The 16491-nt window shown below is 37.5% G+C and overlaps 2 protein-coding genes across 2 annotated transcripts in view; one reads left to right on the top strand and one right to left on the bottom strand.

The window, feature by feature from the left end:
- BRIP1 (BRCA1 interacting helicase 1) overlaps positions 1-16491 on the top strand; it is a 204202-nt gene that overhangs the window by 29877 nt on the left and 157834 nt on the right.
- Positions 10572-10990, bottom strand: LOC124513158 (60S ribosomal protein L30-like). The gene has a single exon (XM_047080923.1). It carries the CDS (start codon positions 10973-10975, stop codon positions 10628-10630), a length of 348 nt encoding a protein of 115 aa, XP_046936879.1. The 5' UTR covers positions 10976-10990; the 3' UTR covers positions 10572-10627.

The following is a 16491-nucleotide window of genomic DNA, read 5'->3' as shown; positions in this document are numbered from 1 at the left end:
CCCTCTAGTTACATCCACATTGTTGCAAGTGGAAAGATTTCATTCTTTTTGATTGCGAAGTAATACTTCACTGTGTGTGTGTGTGTGTGTGTGTGTGTGTGTGTGTGTGTGTGTGTGTATTATATATACATCACATCTTTATCCATTCATCCGTCGATGGACATTTGGGCTCTTTCTATGCTTTGACTATTGTTGATAGTGCTGCTATAAACATGGGGGTGCATGTGCCCTTTCGAAACAGCACACCTGTATCCCGTGGATCAATGCCTGTATTCCGTGGATCAATGCAATTGCTGGGTCGTAGGGTAGTTCTATTTTTAGTTTTTGGAGGAACCTCCATACTGTTTTCCAGAGTGCCTGCACCAGCTTGCATTCCCACCAGCAGTGCAAAAGAGATCCTCTTTCTCCACATCCTCGCCAACGTCTGTTGTTGCCTGAGTTGTTAATGTCTGCCATTCTGACAGGTGTGAGGTGGTATCTCATTGTGGTTTTGATTTGTATTTCCCTGATGATGAGTGACATTGAGCATTTTTTCATGTGTTGGTTGGTCATCTGGATGTCTTCTTTGGAGAAGTGTCTATTCATGTCTTTTGCCCATTTCTTCACTGGATTATTTGTATTTTGGGTGTTGAGTTTGATAAGTTCTTTATAGATTTTGGATAGTAATCCTTTATCTGATATGTCGTTTGCAAATGTCTTCTCCCATTCCGTCGGTTGCCTTTTAGTTTTGCCTATTGTTTCCTTTGCTGTGCAGAAGCTTTTTATTTTGATGAGGTCCCAATAGTTCATGTTTGCTTTTGTGTCCCTTGCCTCTGGAGATGTGTTGAGTAAGAAGTTGCTGCGGTCCAATTCCTACTATTTGAAGTCAATAATTTTAATCATTTTACTTATTAAATACTTGGGTATTTATTTATTTTTTAAAGAATAACATATGTACTGCTTTTTTCATGAATTTTTGATTTTAGATACCTTCTCTTGCCTTCCTGGTATCCTTTCTAAATTGTCCCATTACTTGTCTGCCGTAAGCCTTACATTTAGTGTTTACATTATTGTAGTTACATAAATATCATGAAAAACGTAGCCAGTTTTCTACTATGATTACAGTTCTTCCCCCAAACTAGGTTTTATTTTTTTCACTACTAATATTTGTCTTGTTATTTGCTTAGTTTTCTATATAACTGTAACTATTTATCCCCGAACTTTGATAGAACGTAAAATCTGTCAGCTCATTCAAATGCATCAGGTCAAGAATGTCCATATATTTAGACTCTCAGTATTTAGTGGAAATTATGAAAAATACTTTTCATTTTCATTTACTTTTCATCTTCATTTACTTTTCATCATTATGCTTTTCATGTTGAATTATGTGTTTTTTAATGACATTGAAGTTTTTTGAAATAAAGGTATTATCTGTTCTTTAGTGAAAATTTGGAAAACACCAAAATAAATGTGTACTTAAATTATTAAAAAAAAAAAAAAAAAAAAGAGGTTAGAGTGGGAGAGAGAGCCAAAGCATAAGAGACTCTTAAAAACTGAGAACAAACTGAGGGTTGATGGGGGGTGGGAGGGAGGGAAGGGTGGGTGATGGGCATTGAAGAGGGCATCTTTTGGGATGAGCACTGGGTGTTGTATGGAAACTAATTTGACAGTAAGTTTCATATATTTAAATAAATAAACATTAAAAAAATTAAAACACACAAAACCAAAACAAAACAAAAAAATTATTAACATGAATCTTTAATTCAACTATTTCCTTAGTATCAGCCCTGATATTTTACTTGCTATCTATTCTTAACACACACACATACACACACACACAATTAGTTACCCATTACTATGTAATAAACCAACCATTTATTTGGCTCACTATTCTGGGGATCAGCAATTTAGGCTGGGCTCAGCTGGGCATTTCTTCTGCTGATCTCAGCTGGGCCACTCATGCATCTATGTTCAGCTGCAGGTCAACTGCAGGTCAGCTAAGCAACTCTTTGTTGGGGGTTGGTTGGCAGTTGGTTGAGACTGGTGGGTATCTCTCATCATCTAATCTTGGCTTTGTATGTGGTGGCCCCAGGGTTCCAGAAGCAGCAAGAGAGCAAACCCCAGTGTGCAAATACCTTTTGAGTCTCTGTGTCATGTTTGCTAATGTCTTAGTCACCAAAGCAAATCACATGGCCAAACCCAGATTAAAGTGGTGGAGTTCATTTCTTGGGTGGAAGACCTATAAAGTGACCTTGCAAAGGGGCTTCCATATAGAGATGGGAAGAATTTGTGGCCATTTTTGTTATATAACATATGTGTTAAAACATATATATAATATGTATTATGTGCGTACTTTATTTTTAATTTTTTTTTTTTTACAAAATTTAGATTATAGTGTATATTGCTTTTACTTTTCACCTAATATATTATGGTCATAAAAAGGCTTTTAAAAATCTAAATCATAACTGGTCTGTTTTGATACATACTTTAAAAAAATTTTTTTTAATGTTTATTTTTGAGAGAAACAGAGCATGTGTGGGGGAGGGGCAGAGAGAGAGGGAGACACAGAATCTGAAGCAGCTCCAGGCTCTGCGCTGTCAGCACAGAGCCTGATGCGGGGCTCGAACTCACGAACCATGAAATCATGACCTGAGCTGAAGTCAGTCGCTTAACCGACCGAGCCACCCAGGCGCCCCTGATCAATACTTTTTTGATGTAACCTTTCTTCTGTGCCAGAAGTTGGCAAACTATAGCCCATGGGCTGAATATGACCTGCTGCCTGTTTTTATAAATTTGGGGGAACATAGTTTATGTTCATTTACATACTGTCATTGGCTGCTTTTGTACTGCAACATTGGAGTTGAGTAGTTGGACAGAGATATATGGCTCACAAAACCCAAAATATTTACTCTCTGGCCCTTTAAAGATAGTTTACTAACCCTTGTCCTATGTTATTTTTTTTATCTTAACTTTCATTATTTATTTATTTATATAAAAATTTTTTTGTGTTCATTTATTTTTGAGGGAGACCAAGCATGAGCAGGGGAGGGACAGAGAGAGAGAGAGAGAGAGAGAGAGACAGAATCCAAAGCAGGTTCCAAGCTGTCAACACAGAGCCTGACACAGAGCTTGAACCCATGAACTGAAAAATCATGACCTGAGCTGAAGTCGGATGCTTAACTGACCGAGCTGCCCAGGCGCCCCGTCCTATGCTATTTTAATCTTGGTAAGCGAGGCCAGAAGTTAGCAGGATTAGTGTGAATCTCTTGCTTTATCTGCAAATTTACTTAAGGACAGGATGATAGAATGGATGAGTAATTGCTTGAAGGAGTTTCCTTCAGCTCCAATAATTAAAAATTTTTGCAAGTTTATAGAAAACATAATAGTGACCTCTGTAGTGGCAATACAAAGGAAAATTCTCAAAAATTTCCAATATTTTTTATCACTGAGTAAACTTGGCTAATGCTTTAGAAAGATTGACAATTATTTTTCTTGATATGTAGAAATACTTAATGAAATATGTATACCAATCCAGCTGACACGTGTACAATTTAGTGAGAATAGAATCTATAATTGTCATACAGAAATTTTTCACTCATGGATAAGTGGATATAGAAAGATAACTGTACTTTAGAATACTACTTTGTTAATTGGCAGATTCTCTGGCCAGTAGATGCAGTTGTGTGTTTATTTTAGCTTTTTAAGATTTGACATAGCCACCAAATTATACAAAAGTTGGAAGTATAATACAAATAAATCTTTTTTTCCTTGGAGCCATTTGAGAGTAAGTGGTTGACCCAAAGCTGCATCACCCTCGGATACTTATGTGTCTATTCCCAATAAGCAAAGACATTCTTTTATATAACTACAATAAAACCATAAAAATTAGGAAATTAAAACTGATTCATTTTTACTATTTAATACTAAGAACTAGATCAAAGTTTTGTCAGTTATCTCAATAAAGCTTTTGCAGCAGAAGGATCCAGTTCAGAATCATGCATTGCATTTAGTTGTCATTTTGCTCTCTTCTTCAGTCTGGAACAGTTCCTTAGTCTTTCCCTGACTTTCATACAAGTTATAGCCTTTGTAGAATGTCTCTCAATTTGGGACTTTATCATAATTAGATTAAGACTAGATATCTTTGGCAGCAATGTCACAGAAGCAGTGCTTCCCATTCTACCATTCTACCTATTGCGTTCTGTCAAGTGGCAAATCGTTTCATTTTGTTCCATTACTGATGATTACTTTGATCATTTGATTAATGACTGCTAGTCATCACCATAAAGTTACTTTTTTTCCTTTTATAATTAAAGAAGACTTTGGGGAGAAACTCTGAAACTATAAATAGCATGTCCTCACTAAATATTAAATTTATTCATTTTATATCTTTATGGACTCATGATTTCCCATTTTATTCAGTGAGTGATAATCCATTATTATATGATTTGTTTAGATGTTCAAGTGGGAGTTTATTCAAGTTGCTTGTGTATTTCTGACATGTATCCATAATTCTTGGAGCATTTCCTTACTTTCTGGCACAAAGTGTTCCAGGATCATATGGTCTTTTCCCTGGCCTACTCTTGGATTCAGCCATTTTTCCAGGGAGCCCTGGTTCCTTTTAGTGGCAGATAATATTTAGAAGCCAAGTTCTGGGTGTTAGTTTTATTCATTGCTGTTGCGGTTGGTATTCCAGGCCCTTTCAGCAGACAGAGCTAGGAATTACGTGTGTGTGTGCAAATATGCACTTCTGTATATTTATATTTATGTACTTTCTGTGTGTTGAAAATTATGTATTCCTACCAATAGATACAATTCCATTTTAGTACCAGAGGGTTCATTGTAAGTTTCTTCCTTTTCCTATTTTTAACTGAAAAACCTTATTCCCGGTTCTCCAAAAAGTTAAAAATAGAATTACCATATGTTCCAGCAATTCCATTTCTAGGTATATATCCAAAAGAATTGAAAGCAGATACTGAAACAGATACTTGTACACCAGTATTCATAGCAGCATTGTTAATAATAGCCAAACAGTAGAGACAACCCAAGTGTCCATTGATACGTGAATGGATAAACAAATGTGGTATATACATACTATGGAATATTTAACCTTAAAAAGGAAGGAAATTCTGAAATGTGCTGCAACATAGATGAACCTTGAACAGAAAGAAGCCAGACACAAAAGAACAAATACTGTATGATTCCACTTGGAATTTTCTTTTCTAGTTATGTGTTAATATTATAGAAATAGAGTTCATTTTTTTAAAGTTTATTTCTTTATTTTAAAGAGAGAGATAGTGTGAGTAGGGGAGGGCCAGAGAGAGAGAGAGAGAGAGAGAGAGAGAGAGAGAGAGAGAGAGAGAGAATCCTAAGCAGGCTATGCACTACCAGTGTGGAGTCTGACGCGGTTTTGAACTCATGAAACTGCAAGATCATGACCTGAGCCTAAACCAAGAACTGGACGCTTAACCCACTGAGGCACCAGGTGCCCGTAGAGATAGAGTTTGTTTTTTGTGTATTGACCATGTAACCTGCAACTTTGCTGAGTGATTTTTTGGTTCTAGTTGGTATTGGAGATTTTGTGGGACTTTTTAAGTGCACAGAATTGTGTATTTACATCCTCTAGTAAACATTATTTTACTTTCTTAAATTTTTTTTTAAATGTTTTATTTATCTTTGAGACAGAGACAGAACATGAACAGGGGAGGGGCAGAGAGAGAGGGAGACACAGATTCCCAAGCAGGCTCCAGGCTCTGAGCTATCAGCACAGAGCCCAACGTGAGGCTCGGACCCATGAACCGTGAGATCATGACCACCCAGGCACCCCACATTATTTTACTTTTTAAATAATGTTTCACTTTTAACATATTTTCTTGCCTTATTCCAATGGCTAGGATATACAGTATAGGGTTGAATTGGAGTAGTGAGAGTGGATATCCTCGCCTGTTCACATCTTGAGGGGAAAGCATCTTTCACGTTTCTTACCATTAAATATGACATTTGCCATCAGTATTTTATATCTACCTTTTATCAGGTTAAGGAAGTTTTTTTTCTATTCCTAGTTTGCTGAAAGTTTTTATAAGGAATGGATGTTGAATTTTCTGTTTTAAATTTTATTGCATCCATTGGTATCATAGGATTTTCCTCTTATATCCTGTTGATATGGTGAGTTATAATGATTGGTTTGGTTGTGGACCCAAACTCACATTCCTGTGGTAAAACCCACTTAGTCATGGTGTAGGACCCTTTTAATATGTTGCTGGATTTGATTTGCTAAATTTGCTAAGGCTGTTTTTGCATCTGTGCTCTTAAGGATATTGGTCTTTATTTTTTAGAATGTGTTTGGTTTTGATATCAGGGTAAGGCTAGCCTTATAAAATGAGTTGGGATGTATGGATATTATTTCTTCCTTAATTTTTTTTTTTTTTTTTTTAATTTTTTTTTTTTTTTTTCAACTTTTATTTATTTTTGGGACAGAGAGAGACAGAGCACGAATGGGGGAGGGGCAGAGAGAGAGGGAGACACAGAACCGGAAACAGGCTCCAGGCTCTGAGCCATCAGCCCAGAGCCCGACGCGGGGCTCGAACTCCCGGACCGCGAGATCGTGACCTGGCTGAAGTCGGACGCTTAACCGACTGCGCCACCCAGGCGCCCCTCTTCCTTAATTTTTTGATAGAATTTACTAGTGAAGCCATCTTGGACTTTTATCTTATTCTGTGTAAGTAAAACTTACACACTTAATTTTTCTTTTTTAATGTTTATTTTGAGAGAGAGAGCATGAGTGGGGGAGGAGCAGAGAGAGGGCTAGAGGGAATCCCAAGCAGGCTCCGTGCTGACAGGGTGCTGACAGGGCTCCATGCTGTCAGTGCAGAGCCCCATTGCAGGGCTAGCTAGATCTTATGAACCGTGAGATCATGACCTGAGGCAAAATCAAGAGTTGGACGCTTAACCAACTGAGCCACCCAGGTGCCCTACACATTTAATTTTTGAAATAAATATAGGACTATTCAGAATTTCTGTTGCTTCTTGAATTGGTAATTAGCATCTCAAGAAATTTGTCCATTTCATTCAAGTTTTTAAATTCATTGATATAATGCTCAAAATAGCCTTTCTGAAAAATACAGGATCTGTAGTGATAGCTCTTCCGTTCTGATATTTATAATTTGTGTTTCTCTTTTTGATCAATGTAGGCGGAGGTCTATAAGTTGTATTATCTCTAAAAAACAACTTTGTTTTTCCATTTTCTCTAATATTTTTCCATTTTCTACTAAGTTGATTTCTACTTTTATCTTTATTTCCTTTGTTGTACTTTGGATTTAATTTGCTCTTTTTTTAACTTCTTGAGGTTTAAGCATAATTGATTTTGGACCTTTTTGTTTTCTTTCTAAGACAGCCATCGAAAGTTCTACATTTCCCTCTAAGCACTGGTTTATCTGTATCACACAGATTTTGATACTAGTTTACTTTTTTCCCTAACTTTCCTTGTGATTTCTTCTCTGACCGAGGATTTATTTACATGTCTAAATAAACACTAAATAGGTGTTTTCTCTACAGATATTTTTCTCATGTTGATTTCTAATTTGGTGGGGTTAGAGAACATTCTATATGATTTCAGTTCATTTAGATTTAATGATCTGTTGATAAATACTCAGAGTTCTTGCTAAGTATGTGTATTCATTTATAGACTACTACTCATTTATTCAGTGTAGTAGTCTATAAATGTCAGGTCAGGTTGGCTTATTATGTTGTTTATGTTTTCTATATCCTTACTGATTTTTTTTGATCTACCTATAAATTAGAGAAGAGTGCTGAGGGCCTTATAATTGTGGATTTGCTGCTGCTTTCAATTCTGTCAATTTTTACCTCCTAGATCTTAAGTTTTGTTATTACCTGTGTACACATTTAAGATGTCTTCTTGGTGAGTTAACCCATCTGTCACTGGGAGAGTTTGTTCTTAAATCTAACTTGTCTAATTAATATAGCCAGCTAGCTTTCTTATGCTTAGTGTTTGCACAGTGTATCTTTTTTCATCCTTTTACTTTTAACCCATCCGTGTCTTTACATTTAAAATGCATTTTTGGGGGCAGCTGGACGGCTCAGTCAGTTAAGCGTCTGACTTTGGCTCGGGTCATGATCTTGCAGTTTATGAGTTTGAGCCCTGCATGTTGCTCTGTGCTGACAGCTCAGAATCTAGAGCCTGTTTCCGATTCTGTGTCTCCCTCTTTCTCTGCCCCTCCCCTGTTTGTGCTCGGTCTCTCTCTCTCTCAAAAATAAGTAAAAACAGGGGCGCCTGGGTGGCGCAGTCGGTTAAGCGTCCGACTTCAGCCAGGTCACGATCTCGCGGTCCGTGAGTTCGAGCCCCGCATCAGGCTCTGGGCTGATGGCTCAGAGCCTGGAGCCTGTTTCCGATTCTGTGTCTCCCTCTCTCTCTGCCCCTCCCCCGTTCGTGCTCTGTCTCTCTCTGTCCCAAAAATAAATAAACGTTGAAAAAAAAAAATTAAAAAAAAAAATAAGTAAAAACATTAAAAAAAAATTTTTTTTAAATGCATTTCTTGTACATAGTTGAATCTTTTCCCACCAATTTGACACCATTGTACATTTAGTGTAATCATCAATATGGTTGTTGTAAGTTTTCTATTTGCCACAACTATTTCTTATTCTCCTTTCCTTTTCTGCTTTCTTTTTGATTAATTGATCATGTTTTAGGAGTCTGTCTTTACCATTGCTTTCTTAACTATAACCATTTGGGCATCCTAAGTGCCCAAAGTCCGTAGTTTATATTACAGTTCACTCTCAGTGTTTGTATATTCAGTGGGTTTGGACAAATGTATAATAACATGTTTCCAACATTATGATGTTATACTGAACATTTTTACTGCCCTAACAATCTTTTGTGCTTCACCTATTCTTTACTCCCCACTTAACCCCAAGCCCCTGGCAACCACTGATCTTTTCACTCACTGTCTCCATAGTTTCACCTTTCCCAGAATATTATATATAGTTGGAGTCATACAGTATGAGGTCTTTTTGGTTTGGCTTCTTTACTTAGTAATGTGCTTTTTATTTTTTAATTTTTTTTAATGTTTATTTTTGAGAGAGAGAGAGAGAGTCTGACTGGGAGAGGGACAGAGAGAGAGAAAGGGAGACACAGAATCTGAAGCAGGCTCCAGGCGCTGAGCTGTCAGCACAGAGCCTGGCGCAGGGCTCGAACTTATGGACCAAAAAATCATGACCTGAGCTGAAGTCAGACACCCAACCAACTGAGCCACCCAGGAGCCCCACTTAGTAATATGCTTTTAAGGTTCCTCTGTGGAACCTTAACTCCTGGATTGATAACTCATTATTCATGGCTGAATATTCCATTGTCTGGATGTACCACAGTTTGCTTATTCATTCACTTTCTTGAGGATATCTTGGTCACTTCCAAATTTTATATGAATAAAGTGGATGTAAACATCTGTGTGCAGGTTTTTTGTGGACATAAGTTTTCAGCTCCTTTAGTTAAATACCAAGGAGCATGACTGCTGGACCTTATGGTAAAAGTATATTTAGTTTTTTAAGAAATTACCAAATTGTCTTCTATTATGGCTGTACCATTTTGTATTTCACCAGTAATGAATGAGAGTACCTGTGGCTCCACATTTTCATCAGCATATGGTGTTGTCAGTGTTCTGGATTTTGACCATTCTAATATGTGTGTAGTGGTATTTTGTTTTAATTTGCATTTCCCTGATGATATCTGATGTTAAGAATCTTTTCATATGCTTATTTGCCATTTGTATATCTTGTTTGGTGAAATGTTTAATAAGATCTAAAGGGTTGAAAAACTCATTTTTAAAATTGGGTTATTTTATTCTTAAGTTTTTTTTTTTAAATTTTTTTGATGTTTTTATTTATTTCTGAGACAGAGAGAGACAGAGCATGAGCAGGGGAGGGGCAGAGAGAGAGGGAGACACAGAATCTGAAGCGGGCTCCAGGCTCTGAGTTGTTGGCACAGAGCCCGACACGGGTCTCGAACTCACGAGCTGTGAGATCATGACCTGAGCTGAAGTCGGACACCCAACCGACTGAGCCACCCAGGTGCCCCTCTTCTTAAGTTTTAAGAGTTCTTCGCATATTTTGGATAATAGTTGTTTACCAGATAAGTCTTTTGTAAATATATCTTCTAGTCTGTGGCTTGTTTTCTCATTTTTTCATCATTGTTTTTCAAAGAACGTTTTAATTGTAATAAAGTCCAGCTTATCAGTTATTTCTTTCATGTGTTGTGCCGTTGTTGTTTTATCTAAAGCCATACTTGAGATTATCAGAGGGGATGATATTCCTATATGTGTATTTTAGAATTAGATGTCAGAGGTGCCTGGGTGGCTCAGTCGGTTACGTATATATGACTCTTGATTTCGGCTCAGGTCATGATTTCATGGTTTGTTTTATCAAACCCCATATCAGGTTTCGCACTGAGCGTGGAGCCTGCTTAAGATTCTCTCTCTCTCTCTCTCTCTCTCTCTTTTTCTCACTCTTACTCTCTTTCTCTCCCTCTACCCTTCTCCCCTGTTTGCTCTCTCTCTCAAAATAAATAAATGAACATTTTTTTTTAATTTTTTTTTTTAAAACAAGCTCTAGCCAATTTTATTAACGAAAAATTTTACGTGATTTACTTTTCACCAGTCTGTTCTGGCATGCTTCGAATGATATCAGAATCACCTGGATCAATAATAGCCAGTGTGCACACTCTGTAGTATTTCCCACACGCTGTGCCCAATTCAATATTATTGCCGCTGTAGTGATGGACACCAGTTTTGGCCAACATGGCATAGTATTCTATTTCAGACTTCCTCAAGACTGGGCAGTTGTTGGCGAGGATGACTAGTTTCGCTTTGCCATGTCTGATCATTTTCAGAGTCTGCTTGTACCCCAACACGTACTTCCCACTTTTCATAACGAGTTGGAGCCTAGAGTTGATGGACTCCAGCGACTTTTTTGTCTTCTTTGCGGCCACCATCTTCCTGCCTTAGGTGCGGGGCGGACCCAACCAGAAGCAACCGCCAAAATGGCCGGGAGAGAGAAAGGAAAGAGTCTAAATGAACATTTTTTAAAAAAGAATTAGACTGTCTAGCTTCTTGATATATTTTATAGATTATTTGGAAGAGAGTTGAGGTCTTTATGATGTTGTCTATTTGCTTGTGTTTTTTAAGTTTCCTTAATTAGTGTTTAAAATTTTCATACCAACTTTTTTCAGGTTTAATGAAGTGTAATTGACAAATAAAATTGTAAGATATTTAAAGATTTTTTTCCTATATTTATTTTTGAGAGAGAGCACGTGCGTGGGGCAGGGGCAGAAGGTATCTAAAATATACGTCATGATGATTTGATATACATATAGGTTGTGAAAGGATTTGCCCCATCTAACATATCCTGTTACTACTTAAATATAGTCTTAAGTTGATTCCTAGGGAATTTATCCTTTATTTCTATATAATTGGAATTTTGTTCTTCAGTTACATTTTCTAATTTGTTATGGTTTTATGTATAAAGTCTATTAATTTCACTTTTTTTTTTACTGAACTCCATTTACTGTGCGTTTTTTTTTGTTTTTGTTTTTGTTTTTTACTGAGCCACATCAATGAATTCTTTTATTAGAATAGTTCCAATAAATTTTCTCAGGTTTTCCAAAGTATATAATCATCTGTACATAGTGATCATTTTACCTATTTTGCAATTTTATATAATACTTCCAATGTTAAGTGTAATAATAGTAAGAGAAGAATATATTTATTGCCCAGAATAGGACACTTGAGAATGAAAGGTGGTGGGGTACATTATTAGTAATAAACCTGAAACAACAGATATAAACTGAGATTTTCCTTGGCACATTGCAAGTATGGTCATCATTGTCTTCTTTGAGACTTTAATGGGAATGCTTCTATGGTTTCCTTCATTAAACGTGAAGTGGCTTTTGAAAATTATATATATATATATATATAAATATAAATTATTGGATTACTATAAGTTATATAAATGTATAAATATATAAATATGTTAAATTATACAAGTTATATTTATATGTAAATCATAGATTTAATTATGATTTTAAATAAAATTTTTAAATATGATTTTTTATCATGGTTGAGAAGAACGTTTGTGGGTGTCTGTGGTGGGGGAGGGGCAGAGAGAGAGGTTGAGAGAGAGAATCCCAAGCAGGCTCTGCACTATCAGCACAGAGCTGGACACGGGACTTGAACTCATAAACTGTGAGATCGTGACCTGAGCCGAAATCAAGAGTCAGAGGCTTAACTGATTGAGCCACCCAGGTGCCCTTGACTTTTTTTTTTAAGATTTTATTTTTAAGTAATCTCTGCACCCAGTTTGGGGCTCAAACTCACAACTCTGAGATCAAGAGTCACATGCCCCACCGAGTCAGCCAGGTGCCCCAAAAGAAGCTTTTATTTTTTTTAATTATTATTTTTTTTGTTTTGTTTTTTTAAGTAATCTCTACACCCAACATAGGATTGAGAGACTGGAAGGTTTTCAAACAACTATTAGATTTCACATACATTTACCCATGCGTAATTTAGCATATATTTCTAACAGATATAGACTTTTATTTATTTAAAAAAATTTTTTTAATGTTCATTTATTATTGAGAGACAGAGCATGAGAGGGGGAGGGGCAGAGAGAGAGGGAGACACAGAATCCGAAGCAGGCTCCAGGCTCTGAGCTGTCAGCACAGAGCCTGACGCGGGGCTTAAACCCACAAACTGTGAGATCATGACCTGAGCCGAAGTCGGACGCTTAACCGACTGAGCCACCCGGGCACCCCTGATGGATACAGACTTTTAAAGACATAGCAGTGACATTTTAAAGATAGTATTATTACACTAGAAAATTAACAATAATTCTTTGTCTAGTATGCAGTCTGTTTACAGTTGTTTTTGTTTAAAAATGTTTTAGAGTTGGCTTTCTAAAAATGAGAATCTAAACAAGATACTTGCATGGCATTTGTTGAAAATGCATTATTTGTCTTGTAGGATTTCTTATATTCAGGATTTGTTTGAATTTATCCTGGTGGTGTTATTTAAGATAGTGCTCTGTCCCCAGATTTCTAGTAATGATAATTAGATCTAGAGGGTGAATGAGATTCAGGTTTGATTTTGTCCTTGCTTTTTGTTTTTTAGGAATAACACAAAGTGCTATATGCTTACTGTTGCATCACCCAGCAGGCAAATAATGTCCAATTATTTCTCTTTATGATAATGAGTCAGGATCATGTTTTCATGTCATTTTATATTCTTCATCATTTTTTTTTTTACATTTATTTATCTTTGAGAGACAGAGACAGAGTGTGAGTGGGGGAGGGGCAGAGAGAAGGAGACACAGAATCCGAAGCAGGCTCCAGGCTCTGAGCTGTCAGCACAGAGCCCAGTGCAGGGCTCGAACCCACGAACCATGAGATCATGACCTGAGCTGAAGTCAGACACCCAACCTACTGAGCCACACAGGCGCCCCAATTCTTCATGATTTTTTTTTTTAATTTTTTTTTTCAACATTTATTTATTTTTGGGACAGAGAGAGACAGAGCATGAACGGGGGAGGGGCAGAGAGAGAGGGAGACACAGAATCGGAAACAGGCTCCAGGCTCTGAGCCATCAGCCCAGAGCCTGACGCAGGGCTCGAACTCACGGACCGCGAGATCGTGACCTGGCTGAAGTCGGACGCTTAACCGACTGCACCACCCAGGCGCCCCTCCCAATTCTTCATGATTTTTAATGACTATATTGCATTTTGTTGAATGACTGTTCTATAATTTATGTTTATAGTCTATGGCTGGATATTTAGGTGAGATACATTTTCATTAATATCCATTAGCTATTTACTAGGTTTTATTATATTGAAGACTCAGACTTCTTCAGCCTAGGGAAAGTCTCTTGTTATTTGATAGTTTCAAACATGGACTTTATCAGGAATGATTTGCTTTTGAAGAAGTGGAAGCCTACTCAAAGAAAGGTCAAGTAGGGAGTACAGTTGGCTTTTATTGGAACTGAAAAGTTTTAGGATGCTTTTTTCTTCTCTTTGAAGCCTTAAGTGTGTCTTCTCTTCCTTTCTCTACAGAGTTCTCTCATTATTATATTTTTTGGTTTTTCTTATGTCCTTACCATGACATGTCAGAATGAAAGCCTTGAATTATGAAATGTTCTTGTCTGCTCCTTATAATCAACTCAATCTAAATGCCCCAAATAAAAGTTCCTGAGTAAGTGAGTCTTACTGGTCTTGCTATGCCTGGGAGTGTGTTTGGGTATGGTTGTATGTTATTAGATCCACCTTTTTAGCAGGAACTATAATAAACTTTTTTTTTAATGTTTATTTATTTATTTTAGAGAGAGAGAATGAGGAAGGGGGAAGGAGAGAGAGAGAAGGACACAGAATCCAAAGCAGGCTCCAGGCTCTGAGTTGTCAGCCCAGAGTCTGACGTGGGGTTTGAATTCATAAACGGTGAGATCATGACCTGAGCTGAAGTTGGCCACTTAACCAACTGAGCCACCCAGGTGCCCTTAAACTCTTTTAAGAATATAGGGTTGGGGGGCGCCTGGGTGGCGCAGTCGGTTAAGCGTCCGACTTCAGCCAGGTCACGATCTCGCGGTCCGTGAGTTCGAGCCCCGCGTCAGGCTCTGGGCTGATGGCTCAGAGCCTGGAGCCTGTTTCCCATTCTGTGTCTCCCTCTCTCTCTGCCCCTCCCCCGTTCATGCTCTGTCTCTCTCTGTCCCAAAAATAAATAAAAACTTTGAAAAAAAAAAAAAAAGAATATAGGGTTGGACACCTGTCTAAAGAAGTGCCTAGCACAACATCTTTATCATGTACACTAAATTCTTACATATATAAAAATATATACCATTCTTGCCCGTCTTCTTTTCCAAATATTTTTTGGTTATTCTCACTAGTTCATTTTCCAGATTAAACTTAGAACCTGTGATAGATAGTATTTTATTTTTTTTAATGTTTATTTATTTTAGAGAGAGTGCGAGCACATGCACGCAAGTGAGAGCAAGTGGGGGAGGTGCAGAGAGAAAGGGAGACACAGAATCTAAAGCAGGCTCCAGGCTCTGAGCGGTCAGCACAGAGCCCGACACGGGGCTCAAACCCACGGACCACGAGATCATGACCTGAGCTGAAGTCAGAGGCTTAACCGACTGAGCCACCCAGGTGTCCCGAGCACCTATGGCAGTATTTTAAATCTACCTTGTCTGATATGGTAGCTACTAGCCACATGTAACTACTTAAATTAATTAAAATTAAGTGTAGTTCTTTAGTCGCACTAATTACATTTCAAGTACTCACTAGCCACATGTGATAGTTAGTGGCAAGTGTATTGAATAGTGCAGATACGGAGCATTTTATCATTGCATAAAGTTCTGTCGGGTAGTGCTGCTAAATTTAAAGGCTTGTATATTGATAATAACTTACCTATTTCCTAATGCTCATGAAAGGCAAAAATCTCTATTTTGTGTAGGTTTTGTTTGTAGCATTTGGTCAATTATGTGTGGAAGATAATGTCACAGTATATCTTTGTTTTCTCATTTTAAAAGGTTCATTGAAGGAAGTTTGAAAAACTTGTAAGTGTGTAATTGGATTACTTTTCACCAACCTAATAATACATCTCTTTAACACAGTTTCTTTATTTCTAGGTTCTACTTGATTCATGTCTGGATTATTTGGATTACATAATCATGTAGTTTTGTTCAAGAAGAGCACATAAGTGTATTTCTAATATCACATCAAGAGGCATGTTGATGCCAGTTTGAACACTGTTAATGATAAATTTGACCATTTGGTTAAACTGGTGACTACCTGGTCTCCATTATGAAGGCACATTTTTTTCTTTTGTAATTGATAAGTAATCTGTGGGGTCATTTTTGGAGGCTGTGTGAATATCTTGTTCCCCACCAACTTTTTGCTCACTGATTTTAGCATCCATTTAGGTAGCTTGCAGGACTCAGTTAGTACATGGGAGTTGCATGATGGTGAGTTTTAAAATTCTATCATTCTGTTTACATATAATTTTTAGCTGGCATTTTTTTTTTTAATCACCAAGTTCTTAATTAATGTTTATTTATTTTTGAGAGAGAGAGAGACAGAGACAGAGCATGAGTGGGGGAGAGGCAGAGAGAGAGGGAGATACAGAATCCGAAACAGGCTCCAGGCCCTGAGCTGTCAGCACAGAGCCTGACGCGGGGCTCGAACTCACGAACCATGAGATCATGACCTGAGTCAAAGTCTGACGCTTAACCACCCAGGTGCCTCTCTTTTTATTTTTATTTTTTTAAGTTTATTTCTTTATTTTGAGAGAGAGAGAGAGGGAGAGACAGAATCCCAAACAGGTCCCACATGGTCAGTGCAGAGCTGGATGCCGGGCTTGAACCCACAAACCATGAGATCATGACCTGAGCTGCAGATGCTTAACCAACCGAACCATCCAGGTGCCCCAGCTGGCAGTCTTTAAGGAAGAGCTTTCCCTTTTCCACT

This window comes from Lynx rufus, unplaced genomic scaffold (genome assembly GCF_022079265.1).
Source record: "Lynx rufus isolate CCGP_SWC_20201006 ecotype Redwood Valley unplaced genomic scaffold, mLynRuf1.p SCAF_18, whole genome shotgun sequence".
NCBI classification, from domain to species: Eukaryota; Metazoa; Chordata; class Mammalia; order Carnivora; family Felidae; genus Lynx; species Lynx rufus.
This window is presented reverse-complemented; position numbering and strand designations above follow the sequence as displayed.

Bases quoted from the DNA above. Each gene is read 5' to 3' on its own strand.
- LOC124513158 (XM_047080923.1), bottom strand. From the start codon at position 10,975: ATGGTGGCCGCAAAGAAGACAAAAAAGTCGCTGGAGTCCATCAACTCT.